The 15534-nt window shown below is 50.1% G+C and overlaps 5 protein-coding genes across 7 annotated transcripts; 2 read left to right on the forward strand and 3 right to left on the reverse strand.

Moving 5' to 3' along the window:
• Positions 1–439: 439 nt before the first annotated feature.
• On the reverse strand, positions 440–2521 carry PPTG_14468 (hypothetical protein; the record flags this gene model as incomplete). Its single annotated transcript, XM_008911783.1, has 1 exon — positions 440–2521. One exon carries the CDS (start codon positions 2519–2521, stop codon positions 440–442), a length of 2082 nt encoding a protein of 693 aa, XP_008910031.1.
• Positions 2522–3138: 617 nt separating this feature from the next.
• Positions 3139–10173, reverse strand: PPTG_14469. 2 transcript variants are annotated; one of them, XM_008911784.1, is made up of 14 exons: positions 9930–10173; positions 9745–9858; positions 9592–9659; positions 9404–9515; positions 9254–9341; positions 7768–9193; positions 7154–7697; positions 6907–7089; positions 6657–6832; positions 6379–6598; positions 6247–6314; positions 5669–6073; positions 5487–5596; positions 3139–5420 (listed from the first exon to the last, which is right to left on the reverse strand). In XM_008911784.1, the coding sequence occupies exons 1-14, from the start codon at positions 10038–10040 to the stop codon at positions 3274–3276; spliced, it is 5772 nt and encodes a 1923-aa protein (XP_008910032.1). In that variant the 5' UTR covers positions 10041–10173; the 3' UTR covers positions 3139–3273. The 2 variants fall into 2 exon arrangements, with proteins under 2 accessions (XP_008910032.1, XP_008910033.1); XM_008911785.1 differs by having other exon boundaries at positions 9404–9659.
• A 781-nt stretch (positions 10174–10954) lies between these two features.
• On the forward strand, positions 10955–11992 carry PPTG_14470 (hypothetical protein; the record flags this gene model as incomplete). Its single annotated transcript, XM_008911786.1, has 1 exon — positions 10955–11992. The coding sequence occupies one exon, from the start codon at positions 10955–10957 to the stop codon at positions 11990–11992; it is 1038 nt and encodes a 345-aa protein (XP_008910034.1).
• A 580-nt stretch (positions 11993–12572) lies between these two features.
• Positions 12573–13866, forward strand: PPTG_14471. 2 transcript variants are annotated; one of them, XM_008911788.1, is made up of 5 exons: positions 12573–12647; positions 12719–12841; positions 12901–13276; positions 13351–13463; positions 13528–13866. In XM_008911788.1, the coding sequence occupies exons 2-5, from the start codon at positions 12738–12740 to the stop codon at positions 13709–13711; spliced, it is 777 nt and encodes a 258-aa protein (XP_008910036.1). In that variant the 5' UTR covers positions 12573–12647; positions 12719–12737; the 3' UTR covers positions 13712–13866. The 2 variants fall into 2 exon arrangements, with proteins under 2 accessions (XP_008910036.1, XP_008910035.1); XM_008911787.1 differs by having other exon boundaries at positions 12573–12841.
• A 242-nt stretch (positions 13867–14108) lies between these two features.
• PPTG_14472 (hypothetical protein) lies at positions 14109–15092 on the reverse strand (the record flags this gene model as incomplete). Its single annotated transcript, XM_008911789.1, has 1 exon — positions 14109–15092. One exon carries the CDS (start codon positions 15090–15092, stop codon positions 14301–14303), a length of 792 nt encoding a protein of 263 aa, XP_008910037.1. The 3' UTR covers positions 14109–14300.
• Positions 15093–15534: the final 442 nt, after the last annotated feature.

The following is a 15534-nucleotide window of genomic DNA, read 5'->3' on the forward strand; positions in this document are numbered from 1 at the left end:
TTGGCTAGCTCAAAATTCTGTCACGGGTGCCGTTTACGGCACCCTTCAAGATTCCGCTGGTAACCACGAATACACAATAATCCACTATCAGTCGACGAAGTCTATAAACGAGGAACATATCGTGGTCTTTTTGCCGGCCATTCTTGTGGAGTTTGTGCCAGAATCCAAACACCATTTGGCGAGAATTACTAGTTTTGGCAGTCGGTTAGTATCCTAAACCATTGGCTATTGGCTATTTTGGTGGTCGTAAGTTAAAGGCGCAGGAGTCCTCTCAAAACGTGCCAAGTAAACCTCCAGGTTGTTACTGCAGAGCGCGGTCTTCATTTAGGATTTCTGAAGGTGATTCTAGAATTGACAAGTGGCCTACGCGGATATATTTTCGTCAGAATAGATATCTTCAACAGTACTTAATGAATAATACATTACTTGTATACTACATTTATGACACTGCACTGGTCTCGTAGCTGCCATGCCGTTCTTGTACGAGCCACACGTCGTCAATGATTTCTCCATAATGTCCACGTGCCGCTGGGTTTTCTGGGTCGGCTTCAATCTGCTGCCAATGCAGATGCGTGGCATTCACGACCTCCATGCGCGAGTATCCAAAAACGTTATTGCGGAAGGCGTCCCAGGGCTCCGCTGGTCGTTCAAATGCCTTACGCATGATCGTCGTGAGGTACTGCCCAGAAGCTCCGGTCAAGATGTGCGTTGTGGCGCGCATGTTGTGCGTCCGTTTCCATGTCTGAGACTTGTACACGTCGAATGCTCTTTCGTAGTTGTGCTGGTGGCCGCACAGATACACATCAACACCGTGTTTGAAAAACTTGTCTTCAAGTCTGACCCGCAGCATTGCCGCCTTATCCCCGCAGTTGGTGCTGTCGGAGGTGCAGTACATGGGTCGGTGGCCGATCACAACGAGCCACGGAGTCTGCTCCCGGTTCGCATTGGCCTTGGCAAGGTCCTGTTCCAGCCAGGCTTCTTGTCGTGCAATCACGTCACCGTCCACATCGAAGGTCTTTTTGAAGTAAATCTCCGTGGAGATAACCGCGAAATGCACGAGCCCTACGTCAAACGAGTAGAACCAGTTGTTCGGCACCTCCTTGGGCCGTGCTTCCTTCGAACGTCCGCCGATATGCACAGTCTGTACACCTTCGTTCTCATTACTTGGCATGAGTCGAAAGCGTTCCGAGTAGTGACTAAAGGTGTTGTGATGTTCATGGTTTCCGGGGCACACCATGAATGGGACACTAGCTGCAAAAGGCTCGATCTGCTGCATGAAGATATCCCCGACATGACCATCCATCATGTCCAGGTCGTAAGCGTAGTCTCCGATAGACACCACACCATCCACGAAACCTTCAGCCACCTCGGACTGCATCATCGGCAGCGTGGCCGCGTTCTGGTAGCCAATATCCCCCGTGACGAGGAACCGCGTAGGCTTGGGCTTCTCTCTAGGATGCAGCAGTGCAGGGGCAGTCTTAGTGACATACGGAATCGACCACGACGAGTAGTGCGCGTTGCCCACGACGTAAGTATATCTCGTGTCGGGTTTCAGTCCCTCTAGTCTCACAACATGCATCCAGCGTTTGGACTGCGCTTCACCTTCGTCCTCGAATAGTGTCGTGTTGGCCCAGGCCGCCACAGGTGTCGCCTTCGGGCCTTCGACCTCAATGTGAGCATGGTATCCTTCCACTAACTTCAACTGAGTGTCTCCCTCTGCGCAGAATTGCTTGGTCATCCACTGTACAGACAAGCTGCCTGGTGTGCGGCCGTATGCTGTGTGAACGTGCTTTGGACGGCATCGCTCGGCTTCGTCTCCTCGGTACGGGACATTAAAACCAAGTCGGTGCACGGCCGACCAACCGTGGAACGCCGAGCCGACAGTAAACTCGTACGCTATGTCCTCTTCTCCTTCCAGGAGATCGATTCGAACCGAATGGGCATTGAACGAGGCCGTGTCGGAAGTGTTAGTAGTAGCCACTTTCCTGGTGAATGGCTCGTTGCTATCCCCAATGAGTAGCATCGTATCGTTTGCTCCAAGACGACGGTAGCGTACTTCCACGTCGGCCACGTCGTGGCATGAACGCCACGGATTCTCAAGAGCGGGGCTGTCATCACCAGCTTTTTGAAGGTTCACTTGAGGGATATAAGTGCGTCGAGTTGACCATTCCACCACAGCTTGAGAACCCACGATATTCGAGCGGATATCGTAGGGCACGCAGTTCTCCACTTCACGTTTTTCATAGTCATGGGCGTCTTCGGGTTCTTGTTCACGTACAGCCTCAGCCGTACGCAATGGAGTGCTAGAAGAGGCCACTCCGATGATCACTACAGCCAGTAGTGGCAAGAGTAGCAATAGGTGCAGCCTCGAGATGATACGGGACCGGTTACTGTCGTCGAGGGCTGACAAATTTGATGTTGGGGGCTCTGGGCAGGGTTCCACCTCGATGGAGAGGTAAGCGTTGATATGCTGGGTCTTCTTGACGAAGGACTCTGTTACTTGGTTCTTGGAAGATGGCATTTTTCAGAATGAAGTGGGTAGTGCACGGTGCCCTGTGCAACAAACACGGAAGATCGGAGCTACAGCTCGCAGCATTCATTGCCCAGCGCAACGGAAGAGCTTCGAGCAGAGAGAAGAAGAGAAAACACTCGCTAGTGAAAATTTCACTTATCATGAATTTCAAGATGTTAGTTGTGGATCGGACGTTGAATGCTCAGTTGCAACGGGTTTTAACACCTCTAAAACGGACGCAGTTGGCAGGAGAGTTCACAGTGCGCTCACCTTGAGCATCGCCTCTGCCATCGACAGCCTTTTGGCGGCATAATTGGTTTCAAGAAGTGAATGAACGAGATAGTACTATCCTATTCTTCTTGTGCTTTGCTATACTATTAACCACCGCTGAGATCGTATAGAAGTTGAACCTGCTGGCCACCTCACATAAAGAGGGAACCGCTAGAAAACCATGCGGTGCAAGTTTTTCAAGATCGGAACTTCCGATCTTTGCACGATTCGGAACATGAAGTGAGATCTACTGCAATATTTTGTAGCGGCAGATCGATTGCTCCGAGCACGTTGAAGTTGTTGTACGTCTACAACGTGTTTACAATGAAAGAAAGCAAGAGTTTTATACACAAGCTTTGGAAATACCAATGATCCCAACTACATGTAGTATAATAGTGCCTTGCATGTTGAAGTTGTTGTATTGCATGCATCTAAGCCACCAACGAGAAAATCGGAAAAGACCGCTCTGATTGCTACCTGTACCCTGCTACTTAGTTGTCACCGAGGGCGGACGTGAAAATTTGTTTGAACATCCGTGGAAGATCCGACGTGTCGAGGCAAACATGCCCTCGGCCTGCTGGTAGCTCGCGACGAATCCGCTCGGCTTCATCAGCAAACGACGCGATAAAAAGCGCGTGGGCTTGTACACCGGGTTCTGCTAGCAACTTGCGACCGAGGTATCTGGGCTCAATACCATAGCGTTCGAGGTTGGCATCACTCACCACAAATACGAATCTATCGTCTCCTTCAAGCGCTGCTAGGCGTTGCACACCACGCTCCACCGCCTCAACGGTGTGGTCTCCACTACGACAGTACTGCGTATGCGCAACCATCTTCTCCAGCACTCGAAGTCGCTCCTTGCGGTCTTTAGGTGGCGCCCCAAACTCCACGAACGGGATTTCAGGCGAGTCACCGCTGTGCCCCATAACGCAGTAGTCCAGCTCCCGTTCAAAGCCCGCAAAGCTCTCCATGATCATAAGAGACGTCTCCAGCATACGTTCTAGGCGGGAATCCTGGCCGTTGAACCGATACATACTGCCACTCACGTCCACCACGAACAACATTCGCTTAGGCTCTTGATCTTGTTGATGTCCTGCTGGAGCTTGGAACGGTGAGTCACGTACACCCCGACGTTTAAACACCAAACGTTCACCAGCAACACCGTCTACGAGCTTGCCATCGTCCAGTTCTCCGCTTGATTGGTGTCGTAACCAGTTTCTTTCATGAGCCACAGCTTCCAAATTTGCTAGGACAGCACGTAGTTGAGCACTCTCTCGTTCCACGCGCTTAAAGTAGGACAGATAAGTTTCCCACTCGCGCTCACTCATGTCGATCTCACGGAGTTTTTCAGCAAGAGCTTCTTGGGCCATAGCATGCGCTCTAGCTCGTGCTTCAGCTGACACTTCGTCCTTCTTTTCCTGCGAAACTTGGTGCACTGGGTGGCCCTTATCGAGTCGGTAGGGACCACCTCGCCCTCCCAAGCCAGCCGTGTCGGATCCTCCCGTTCCACCAGCCCACGTATTGCCACCAACGTGTGGATCATTGTTCGGGTCGTCTTTACCGTACTTGGGAGTGTCCAAGCCCGTCTTGGGAGTCGACGGCCCACCAACTCTCGAGCCATCTACTTTGAGTTCAAGAGATCCAGCACTCGTAAGTTCATTCAAGCTGCCATACATTTGCCGCCACAACGCAGCCTCACGGTCAAGTGAAGCTTGATCCAGTTGCCACACCCGCACAGCGCCGTCTTCTTGAAGCGTTAGTGTATGTTTTCCACTGTGTGTACTTACAGCCTCGACGATAGGCGGTACAGCGGAATTATCGGTAGACAACGAAAAGAATCTGTCGTCACTAGTTTTCGGCTGCGAAGTGGAGCCAACGACAACGTTTTTTACTGTCTGCGATTCTGGATATGTCACTTCCATGTCAACGACGTCACCGGATTCTGACTGCACTGAATTCACAACGAACGACTCGTTTTGCCACGCTTGCTGGACTTCCCGTACTGCGTTCTCCGAATCCTCGCGGAGGGAACTTTGGATCTTAACGTCATTCTCATCACCATCGATGGTCTGCAAAAACGCCTGTGGATGTACCATGAAGTTAGCACAGTTCAGCACATCTTGAGTGTGGAGACGTCCAGGGGTTACTGAGCGTCGGGAGTCAAGGAGTGACGAACTCGCGCTGCTAACTGCTGCCACATTTAAAGCAAAAGTCTTCTTGTTCACGTCGTGATGCAACTTGTACACCACGTTTTCGTTCGTGGTACGCAGAAGCCACTCGCGTTCACCTGTAGACTGCACACTGAGGATCTCGGTAACCGGTTCAGACAGCGAAGAACTTGCCTTGGCTAGGTCGACGGAGAAGAATTTGTTCGAGTTCAGATCAAGGACTTGGAATAGCGACCCTCCTTGGAGATAGCGAAGCACCAAGCCAGCTTTCACTTTGTCGGTTTGAGCGCGCCACGCACCATCTTTTCCACCGCCAAACCACTTGGAGAACGGAATCTGTTTCGCTCTTTTCTTTCCATGTGCTTCAGTAGAGTCAACGTGCAGTCGGCCATCAAGAGCGCCATCGGGAAGAGTGAGGCATTCAGCACGTCCGTCCGAACTTTCCAAAGGGTTTAAGAAAATCGTGAGGCCTAATCAAATAGAACAATGTTTTGTTGGACACCAGTGCAGAGCAATATACAGCAAGAAACGCATACCTGTAGATGGGATAAACACTGCTACCTCTTTTTTGTAAGGCAAGTTCACAAATACCGGGTTTACCTCCCATTGCATATACTCGTTTTCAAGCTCCAAAATGCTGTGCTTCCTGTACATATACAACCAGTTCGTAAGCAGTGAGTCTTCCTCTTTGCTACACTCATAAGCAGTAGTAACGTACCTTTCACTTCCCTCGAAATCGGTAAAAGAGTGCACGGTCATCGGTCGTATCGTTAGCACGTGAACCGAGTTATCCGGAAAAACAGCCATTGCGTGTGCTTGTTGCTTCCGATTCCCTTTTAGAGGCACCTGGAACGAAGCCAACTGCTCTGTAAACTCGTATAAACGGTGATGCTGGAGTGGGAACGATCGAGTAGTTGACGGGTCCAACCAAATCTGTCGTCGATTCAGCGTCGAGTGATGAAGTTGTTGCAGGGATTTCGTGGTAGATGCGCTGAACTGCACGGATTCTTCGGGTATCCAGCGCCACGATTCGGTAGGAACGAAGTTGGGAAGAGCTCGCGTTTCAGCGACATTCATCTCGAGTGTCAGAGCTTCACCGGTGGGTGACAGGGGAATGCTGTGCCTGACGAATCGTACAAATACACAGAAAATAATAAAACATTGTGCACAAAACGTTAGTTTTTCATTTGCATAACATGTAAATGTGCATGGTCTAGTGCAAGCCATTCCTAATGGAGCAGAATGCAACACGTGAGCACGCGCATGCAAAGACTACATCATACACGAGTAATATACCTCAAAAAGATCTCCGACAGTTGAGTGCGCATGTTTCGATCGTAAGCATCAAATGCGAGCACGTTTTCCTGTCAGTGCAACGAATATGATTAGTTCCGGTCAGTAAATCATAAAGGGATAAAAATTACGTACCAGTACTGACGCAACTCCGTCGTTCGGAAATTGTTCTAGGTGCTTCGCTACGGCAACAGCCTCTCGCGTAGAATATGGGTACGTGATGGTTCCATTCTCCACCAGCTCACGCAGCTCCGCAAACGCTCTACACAGTCGACGTAAAATGTCAATAGAAACGCTTGGTGCGTACGCTATCAGCAACGCCAGCTCCGATTCTTCGTCTGGATTGTCAATTGCACTGAAAAAAAAAAAAGTGAGTTGGTAAGTCGTTACCTAAGATTCGTAAAATCACTTACTGGCTGGCAAAGATATCGCCAATTTCGCGAAAGAAGTTGTTTCCCAAGAAGGGGAACCCAGGGCGATTCGCTAGTACCCACATGCGGAAGTTTGGGTGTAGTTTAATGATGTTTTCTTCGTCATGCCAATCTTCAATTGCCACCTTCGTCGAGTCGATCAAACGCTTGCCATTTCCCTGCATTGTTGTGACAATAGAATACACGTATTAAGTGGCTCGTTGGAGTTTTTAAACAGAGTATAAATTCTCACCAATAGCATTTCGCCATCTTCGATGAGTCCTTTGAGGACGCACACCACCTCGAGTGGCGCTTTGTCGGCCTCGTCGACAATTAGCGTTCGACCAGTCTTAGCAGCCCGGACTAGCGGCGAGTCTTCCCATTCGATCTTCCCGTCAACAAGTGTCGGTACTAGAGTCAGCGTTTGCACGGTAGTCTGCGAAACGAAGAGGATATAAATGTTAGAATTCACTTTTAAGATCCCCACGTAAGCAACATACATCACGGTGCAGCTGAATATACTCTCGCTCCTGTTGCAATAACTGCAACAAGCGATCCGCTAGTTTGTTTTTGCCCACTCCTTGATTTCCGATCAGCAGCAAATGTTTTTGCCCAGCTACGACATCTTGGAGCATATCCTTCATGCAGAGAGTGTGGTTGGGGATGTCAAAATAGTGGGGCTGAGGCACCAATTCCGAGTTGCTAGGTGTTTGTATCGGATACGACACGTCACCAATGTGTAGAAGACCTCCTTCTTCATGAATAGTTTCCGTTTGCAGCTTTTGCGAGTCAGTTGCTAAGGTAGAGACCGGCACTTTGCACTCGTCCAGCAAGGAATCAACAAGCCGATTGCACGCTGACGACAAGAACTGCGTGAGCAGTGTATCATGCAGCAACGGCCGTAAATCCTGTAGTGACTGCTCGGAGAACGCATTAAGACGGCGGCAAACGCGCAGTAGCTGCCGTGTGGACAGCGACAGCGCGAGATAGTCAGCACTATTCTCCTTGGCACGCTGCAATTTTTCTGAAAAGTTTAGAAGCGTGCTACTCGAATAAAATAAACCAGAAAACATTAGTATCATGAGGAAAGAGTTGCGTTTTGGGGAGAACTTACCTTGTTGTTACTTGAGGGAGTTCAGGGAACAAACGCCGCACGATTTCTTCATTTTGTGCAGCCGAAATGGTCGGAAGTTGATGGAAGCTGAACATGGAAATGCTATCCGAGCTCAGCCACGCAGCGGTGGACTCTTTGCCTGGTATGGCTACTGTTCCTTTCAGCGTTGCTGGGTCCGCCTCAGCGATCGCAATAATGCGGAAAGACGGGTGGATGGGCGACACTCTGCTCAGTGCACTAAGTTCTCCGCTTGCGTTGGTTTCTGCCATAATCACATCGTATGTTGCTTGAGATACGAGCTTAGAGCCATCCGCCAAGTCAATTTCTCGATCTTGAATCAGCCTCTGAAGCACACCGAGACTATCACTTCCAAGGCGATGCACGCCGTCTAGCACGGCGAGGTGGCCATTGCGTGCAGCATGAATCAGTGGGCTGTCTTCCCATTGCGTATTACCACGTGAGTCTGTCGAGCGCCGTTGAAGTAGATCTCGTGCAGTCATGTCCTTAAACAAACTGAAAAGCTCCGTAGCATACCCCATACGGTGAGCAAATAGTCTCGCCATTGCCGATTTTCCGCTACCTTTGACTCCGAGAACACACAAATCGCTACCGACAGCGTGATCTTGGATCATTTCAGCTAACATTGTAGAATGAATATCCGTCTCCACGAAGCCTGGCATCACATTCATCTCAACACGCGTGGTTCCACACGGAACGTCGTTGAGCACAAGCCGATCACTAGACGTACGGAGGGTCACCGTAGCCTTGACGTCCTTAACTGAAGCTTTGACAACACTTTCCAGTGTAGGCTTTGTATTTTGCTGTCGATCCGTGAACTTTTCCACAATGCGATCAAGTGCCTTCGAGTTGGAATCGTTCTTGGCTCCAAGAACATTGGTTCGTACTGGAAAAGACCGCTGAAGTATGCCAGCTACACTTGCATCTGGAAATCTCTCCAGAACCTTCGCACAATGCGAGAGCGACAAGAAGTCGAAGTGTGGCATGCGCGGTCCAGTGCTCGTACCGACGTCGTAGGTGGATTCGATCGTGTTGACAGCTTCTCGAATACCCACAAGTTTCTCAAGAATAGGGAGTGGTACGGACGGAGCAATCGTAATTAATTCCTCGAGTTGTGAGCCCGGTGAGCTTGGTTTCACACTACGTGCCTGGAATCGGGACCGCAGCGGTGGGTCCAGCGTTCGGCCAGGATATGGAGGGACGGGGAGACCCAACGCGATGACTCGAAAATCTGGATGAACTCGAACCAAATTTTGTGCCTTCAACGCGTCTATAGAGTATCCTTGATCTATTAACGCGTCGTAGCTTTCGGCCTTCATGAGGAATCGTCCATCGTCCAACATCATTTCTCGATTTTCAAGCAGGTTGTTCAACGTCGGCAAAACGTTTCTCTCTGCTTTTTCCAGTCCTATCGAAATATAATGATAATCAGCAGCCAGTAGCTGATAAAGTGAGCACTTTTACGTACCATCAATTACAAGTACTCGACCATTGATAGCAGCTCGCACTGGGGCCTGGTCGGTGAAAATTGCTGCACCATCCACGATCTCTCGACGCTGGCAGCAAATAGATTTCTTATCAGGTTTTTCGAGTATCATTTTGACGATATTTGACAAACCTGTTTCAAGTCGGACTCCGTCGTGTCCTGGGAAATAGCGACGTATTCCACCTCCTTTTTTAACAGCTCGCAGAATTGCATACTCAAGAGTCGACGGGACGATCCAGGAGGGCTTCATTGATTAGATAAAAAGATACTTAATATTGCCAAAAAGAAAGAAGAAACTCCCCCATGTCAAAGCCAAGTACCCGATCAGGAACATGTCTTGCTTCAGAAGATCTTTTTGCAGCATCCATCGTAAGTGGCTCAGCAACTCCTACATCAACAGCATTTGTTTTAATAAGGTCAGTAGAAAATACAAAAATCTTGTAAGTTACAACTGAAACTTGACAAGTTTCTACCTGCGACATCGGTCGTCTTTGCTGTAGCTCCGTCACATACCCGCGTGGCACCAATTCCACCGATGTTGGACTCCCAACGGGAGCCTTCACGCCGCCGATTTCTACCTCCAAAGGCTATTGAAAAGATTATGAGGTATTAGATTGGTATAACCGCTACAATACTTGTTAAAGCACCGTTTCCGCACCGAGTAGCTACTAGAACCCGCGCCACTGCTAGCGAGCCGCGAGGAAAAGACGCTGCGGCGCTCGGTGGCCACGCACCAGCCGCGCCGCTGCCGCCCCAGAGTGCGCAACATCGCCGTATCTGCTGACGCTGTCAGAGCCTCAGACTCAGATCACGGCGGACTCGTCACGCAATGCCGACGTGATGCAAAACGCTCCAAAAAAAGGACCCAGTGACTTCAACTTACGACAACTGAAATGGCCACTTGGCCAATGGCTTGACACTGTTTAACTAAACTCAATGGGAATTAATTTTATCACAAACTTCAGAAGAATGAGCAGCAAAGTGACCATGATAATGCCGTCATGTTCACAGGATGTGCCGAAATTATGCAGTTCAAAACATTCTTGATGATCAGTCATATCTAACCGACTCGGTGGAGAATTGTTGCGAATTCGTGGTTACCAGCGGAATCTTGAAGGGTGCCGTAAACGGCACCCGTGACAGAATTTTGAGCTAGCCAACAAGGAGAAAGCGAGACAGCGTTCGTACTTTGGCAACCATTTCATCATCGTTGTTTTACAATGTCCAGAGTAACCAGAACAAGCGTAGCACCACATTTGAAACCCCATCACATGACAAATGTAGCACCACACTTGAACTCTCGCAAGCTCGCAAACGAAAGACTACTTCGAGTTAAACTCGTCGTAGGTGTAGTGCTGCTGTGCCAGTGACAAACACCAAGCGACCGTATTATTCTGCAACGAGTCTTGATTCCTCCTCAACCCCTGTCCACCTTGCAGCATTTTCAATGGTCTCCGTTCCACTGCCTTTTGCGTAAAGGATTTACGGTATCTTTTATCAAATCTCTCGCTGGCCACAGAACTGACGCGAATGTGAAACTCGTAGACCGGGTTAACAGCTCGAGAAAAGACGCAGTTTACAAACACCGCTCACTTGAGAATTTTCCTTCTCACCCCATTGCCGAAAGACCAAACAGCCTTTCTCAACCGTACCAACCTCTCATTGTCGGAAACCAGAGACCCCATGGTGTTTTCTGACATTTTGAAATTCAAATTTGGACCCTTCTGGTTCAAGACCTCGATCCTCTTGGTCAACGTGATGCCTTTCGGTACACGAAATGCCACATATGTCCTCCGCGTGGAGCGTCCGAGCTTTTGTGGTGGTCGCATTGAACTCCCAATCGGTCACCACGGGTTTCCGATCGACCTCCTCACACTTTCTGCTAAAGACCGTCGCAAACTGCAGTTCACCATTCGCTACGGCGCGAAAGGCAAGAAACTCCGCTTTCTCGCACCAACCGCGGAAGTGTACGGCCACTGGATCTCAGTCCTCCACCAAGCCTTCGAAGCCAACATCAAAGTTGCCAAGAGAACGTGCAGCCAGATTGTCAGTTCCACCAGCAACACCAGCGTTGGTGTCTCCCCCAGTTGCTATTGCAGCAACTCCGACCTCCAGAAGACTACTGTCCTCATTGACATCGACTCCACGAGTGAACAGCAAGGGTCGGAGATGGATATGTCTGTCACTACTTCTGAGTCATGCTACCAATATGGTAGCATTGTCGCCGATATCGACTCCAGCAGCAACCACGACAACTTTGACGACTTTGACGAGTCTCCAGCACCCAGAGCCGCAACTCACATTGCAACCATCGACAACCCTTTTGCACCAAGTGTGATGGATGTCGTTTATGATGATGATAGCAACGACTTCGATAGTCCCGAAAGCTCGGGTGAGCTAGAGTCACCCCTCACTTCATCGGTTAATGCACCCCCGACAGATGAAAACGCCAACACTGGCCAGCAAAAAGTGTTTTGCATGACCATTGACCACGACAGCACAACTGCCTTCTCTGTTTACGTGCCGCCACAGAAAGCGCGTGATAGTCAAACTGTCCGACGTGCTGAGGTGTTCGACCTGTCATTCGCGAAGTGGGCCGGGTGGATGGCCCGCGATATACGTGATGGCAACCTGCCAGAGGCATTTTGCGTAGCGCGCGATACCTGCAAGCGTCTGGAGTTGAACGATATACTGAACATCGTCCAGCCATACTTCGCGTGACAAGGTAAACTGAGCTGGATGCCACTTTCCCGTCACCTTCATCGAATCCCTAGCTGATCTCGTTCGATGACTTCGTTCCCAACCATTCTAGTCCCTCACCGAGAAGTGTCATCATCGCACTTCCTCGAGATACAACGACAAGTGCCCAGTGCACTAGTTAGACTTCATCACTTGCGCCATTCGAGACAACCTCCGGCCATTATTGGCGAATTTCAATTCTGATCACACTTCTGCTAGCACCACTTCATTTAATTTAATCAACAGTTTTTTCACAATGATACGAATCAGCGCAAGTCGCTCGGTCCTTCACCAGTCTTCACTTCTTTTCAGACTGGTTGCGCTACTTTCCCAAGTTAGCTGATGAGGTGTGTGGAGTAGGCCTTCGTCGAACTTTTGTCGACTTCGCCGGATTCGAAGACTTCTCTCGACGGTACCGCTTTTTTTTACAGTCTTGCAAGCGCTTTTTGCCGGTGTCAACTATTCGTCTGAAGCTGGCAGAGATCGTGGGGCCAACTACCGGTAACTGTAAACCGGTAAACGTCCTTCTTGATTGGGAGAAAACAAAAGATCTTTGCGTTTTCCTTACCGCGACCTTCGCGCGACATTATTTACATTTTGGGGAGGGAGGATATATTCCGTTCCAGCTCCAGCGAAGGTGATCAAGATCGCCTTCTGTGCGAATCGCGTGGCGAGTACCTCTCTAACGGTGCTTCTCTCCCTCTGCAGGTTAATCTAGACACTAATAATGAGCAGCACCGGTGCTGGCTACGACTACTCGGCGGGCACGTTCTCGCCCGAGGGCCGCATCTTTCAGGTTGAGTATGCCAAGAAGGCAGTCGAGAACAGCGGGTATGTATCGCTATAACTAGGTTACGTCTACCTTTTTCTTATCGATTTCTCCATTGCAGCACGACGATCGGTATCAAGTGCACTGACGGTATCATCATGGGCGTGGAGAAGACGCTACTCAGCAAGATGCTGGTACCCGGCACGCACCGCCGGATCTACGCCATCGACCGCCACGTGGGCCTCTCTATGGCCGGACTTGTGGCCGATGGCCGCCAACTCGTGAATCGCGCGCGCGAAGAAGCACTGAACTACAAGAAGAACTATGGCTGCAGTATCCCGCCGCACCTCCTAGCTGAGCGCATGGGCCAGTTCGTGCACTATTACACGCTCTACGGCTCCATTCGACCCTTCGGCACGGCCATCATGCTGGCCGGCTACGACCAGGACACCAAGAAGTCCAGTCTCTACATGGTGGAGCCCTCTGGAGTCACTTACGTACGTTCACAAGCAGAAGTATCGCTATTATGGAGTAGAGTCACTGACTCGAAATAATATTGCTATGATTGCAGAGCTACCGTGGCTGCGCGCTGGGCAAGGGTCAGCAGTCAGCCAAGACAGAGATTGAAAAGTACAAGCTCTTCGACATGACGTGCCGCGAAGCCATGAAATACGTTGCCAAGATGTACGAAGAGGATTGCTACTGTTATTTTATCTGGTAACTGATGTATGCTTGTGTTTTTCTGCAGTCTGAACACGCTGCACGATGAGGTGCGTCACCCGTTCGAGCTGGAGTTGAGCTGGATCTGCGAGGAGACGAACTGGCAGCACCACCTGGTGCCGGACAACCTGCGTGATGAGGTGAACGAGTGGGCCGTCCAGTCTATCAAGGAGGATGAAATGGCCGATGACGACGATGACGAGGACGAGTAAGGCGCGCGATCTCCTCACACTTGAAGCATAGTGGTCGTTGCTTTTCGCCCGAAGACAGTTGCTAACCTCCCTAGTGTTGCAAGTTGCAACTGCTTTCGGAATCGGTTAACCTTACTGCATAGGCGCAATAAAGACAAACACTTGACAAACCGTTTTTTTTTTAGAGTTTTAGTAACTTTTGTTTGGGAAGAGTACAAGGTGTTGCGGTGGTTACGCTGTACTGCGAGTCGCAATTTGCAACCACACTGCCAGTTGTACATGTTTTGCTCTTTCCATGCCGCGTTAACTGCTTGACTTATGAGCGAGGCACGTCGACACTTCCAGCGACTACAGGAAGGCAATGTTACATTGGTACATTTTCAATGCACTACACGTAGAAGCAGCATTGAGATGAGACTCCGAGACGGTTAAAATGTGAATATGATAAGAAAAAGTTAAAATAGTAGGAATCTTATACACAGACTACACGCATATGTACTACACAGCTCTCTCCATCTCTCCCTTCCTCTTACTCTCTTCTTCGCAGTGCTGAGGCACCTTAAATAGTAAATACTCCGCTGCTGCGCGTGCGACTTCAAATTGTTCTGTTTCAGCTACATGAAGAGCTGGCGGTCGAGTCGTCGCTGAAGCTGAAAGACACGACACTGCCGTCGTCCCTCTCCTCGTCATCACTGTCCGAGTAGTAGCTCGAAGTTGGGCGGGTTGTGCTGTGCACGGTATGGCGACGCGCGGTTCGGCGCATTGCGTACATGCGTAGATCCATCTCTCGGTACATGATGACGCTCCACTTGCACTCGCCCGAGCAGTAGCAGTCCACTTGGTCGTCGGGAATCTGCAGCGAGAAAAAAGACACGCCGCAGTTACTGCACACGAGTGGCAAGCCCGATACGTTGGATACGCCAGATCGAGGGCTGCAACATTCATCGTGGTCGTCGTACTTGTCGACATAGCTGCAGTCAGTGGCTGCCATGTAAGCCAACACCTCGAGGTCTGTAGCCTCATCCATGGTGCGAGCCGAGCCGTCGGAGCGCGCGTCAGCGTCCGAGTGCTGCATTTTGCCGCAGCAGAGTCGCCAGTTGCGGTCCATGTAGCCAAAATAGTCCTCGTGGAGACCGGCCACCGCTTGCACTCCCCCTGCACCCGAGAAGTTCGTTTGGGAGACCATGTTGAAGAGGAACGTTTCAATCGATTTGTGGGACGCGCGTTGCAAGGGGAAAGCCGGCTTAGAGCTCCGACGCCGACACGGCAAATTAGATAGTGAAGGCGGGAGTTCTGCAGCGCTAAAAGAGATCTTTCCTGCGCTTTGAGATTTGACTTGTCGGAAGTATGCCACACGCATGAGGTTGTTCCGCGCTTTCTGGCGGTTGATGCAGACGCTCATCTCCGTGCGCCCTGTCGCTTAGAGCCCGCAGAGTCACGACTTGGCGCGAAAATTTGAATTTACCGTGACTGCCGGGCAGCTACACTTCTTCAGAGTTATAAGGTTATACGATACTTGATTCATCGTTGTCATGATTCATACGACCAAAGATCGAAAAAAAGCATACGATATTAGAGGTGTGACGTTTTTGCAAGCTTAGACAAAACATTCCGCTCTTTTGATACCTTGAACGGTCGTTTGAGTTTTATTTGAGCTCCACCAATCAGCGGTTGTCTGATAACGCGCCGTACCTTCTGCAGAAACGGGACTGTTTCACACGCACGTTGATTGGTCAAAATATAGAACAATGCTCTGGTTCTGGTTCCGATACTGAAGCTTGGCCCGACTTGGGCACGTCGTTGCTGATGTTGCTTGCTGGGGGGGGGGGTTCCAGGATGATCCA

The sequence above is a fragment of the Phytophthora parasitica genome (assembly GCF_000247585.1).
Source record: "Phytophthora parasitica INRA-310 unplaced genomic scaffold supercont2.43, whole genome shotgun sequence".
In the NCBI taxonomy this organism is placed as follows: domain Eukaryota; phylum Oomycota; class Peronosporomycetes; order Peronosporales; family Peronosporaceae; genus Phytophthora; species Phytophthora nicotianae.

What these genes read in the sequence shown, in the direction of transcription:
- PPTG_14469 (XM_008911784.1), bottom strand. Translation starts at nt 10,040, where the DNA reads ATGTTGCGCACTCTGGGGCGGCAGCGGCGCGGCTGGTGCGTGGCCACC. An exon ending in ATATTCAGCTGCACCGTGAT is followed by an intron (nt 7,090 to 7,153) that starts GTATGTTGCTTA and finishes TTCGTTTCGCAG; the next exon opens with ACTACCGTGCAAACGCTGAC. An exon ending in GATTTCGAGGGAAGTGAAAG is followed by an intron (nt 5,597 to 5,668) that starts GTACGTTACTAC and finishes GTATATGTACAG; the next exon opens with GAAGCACAGCATTTTGGAGC.
- PPTG_14471 (XM_008911787.1), top strand. Translation starts at nt 12,738, where the DNA reads ATGAGCAGCACCGGTGCTGGCTACGACTACTCGGCGGGCACGTTCTCG. An exon ending in AAGGCAGTCGAGAACAGCGG is followed by an intron (nt 12,842 to 12,900) that starts GTATGTATCGCT and finishes TCTCCATTGCAG; the next exon opens with CACGACGATCGGTATCAAGT. An exon ending in ATGAAATACGTTGCCAAGAT is followed by an intron (nt 13,464 to 13,527) that starts GTACGAAGAGGA and finishes GTTTTTCTGCAG; the next exon opens with TCTGAACACGCTGCACGATG.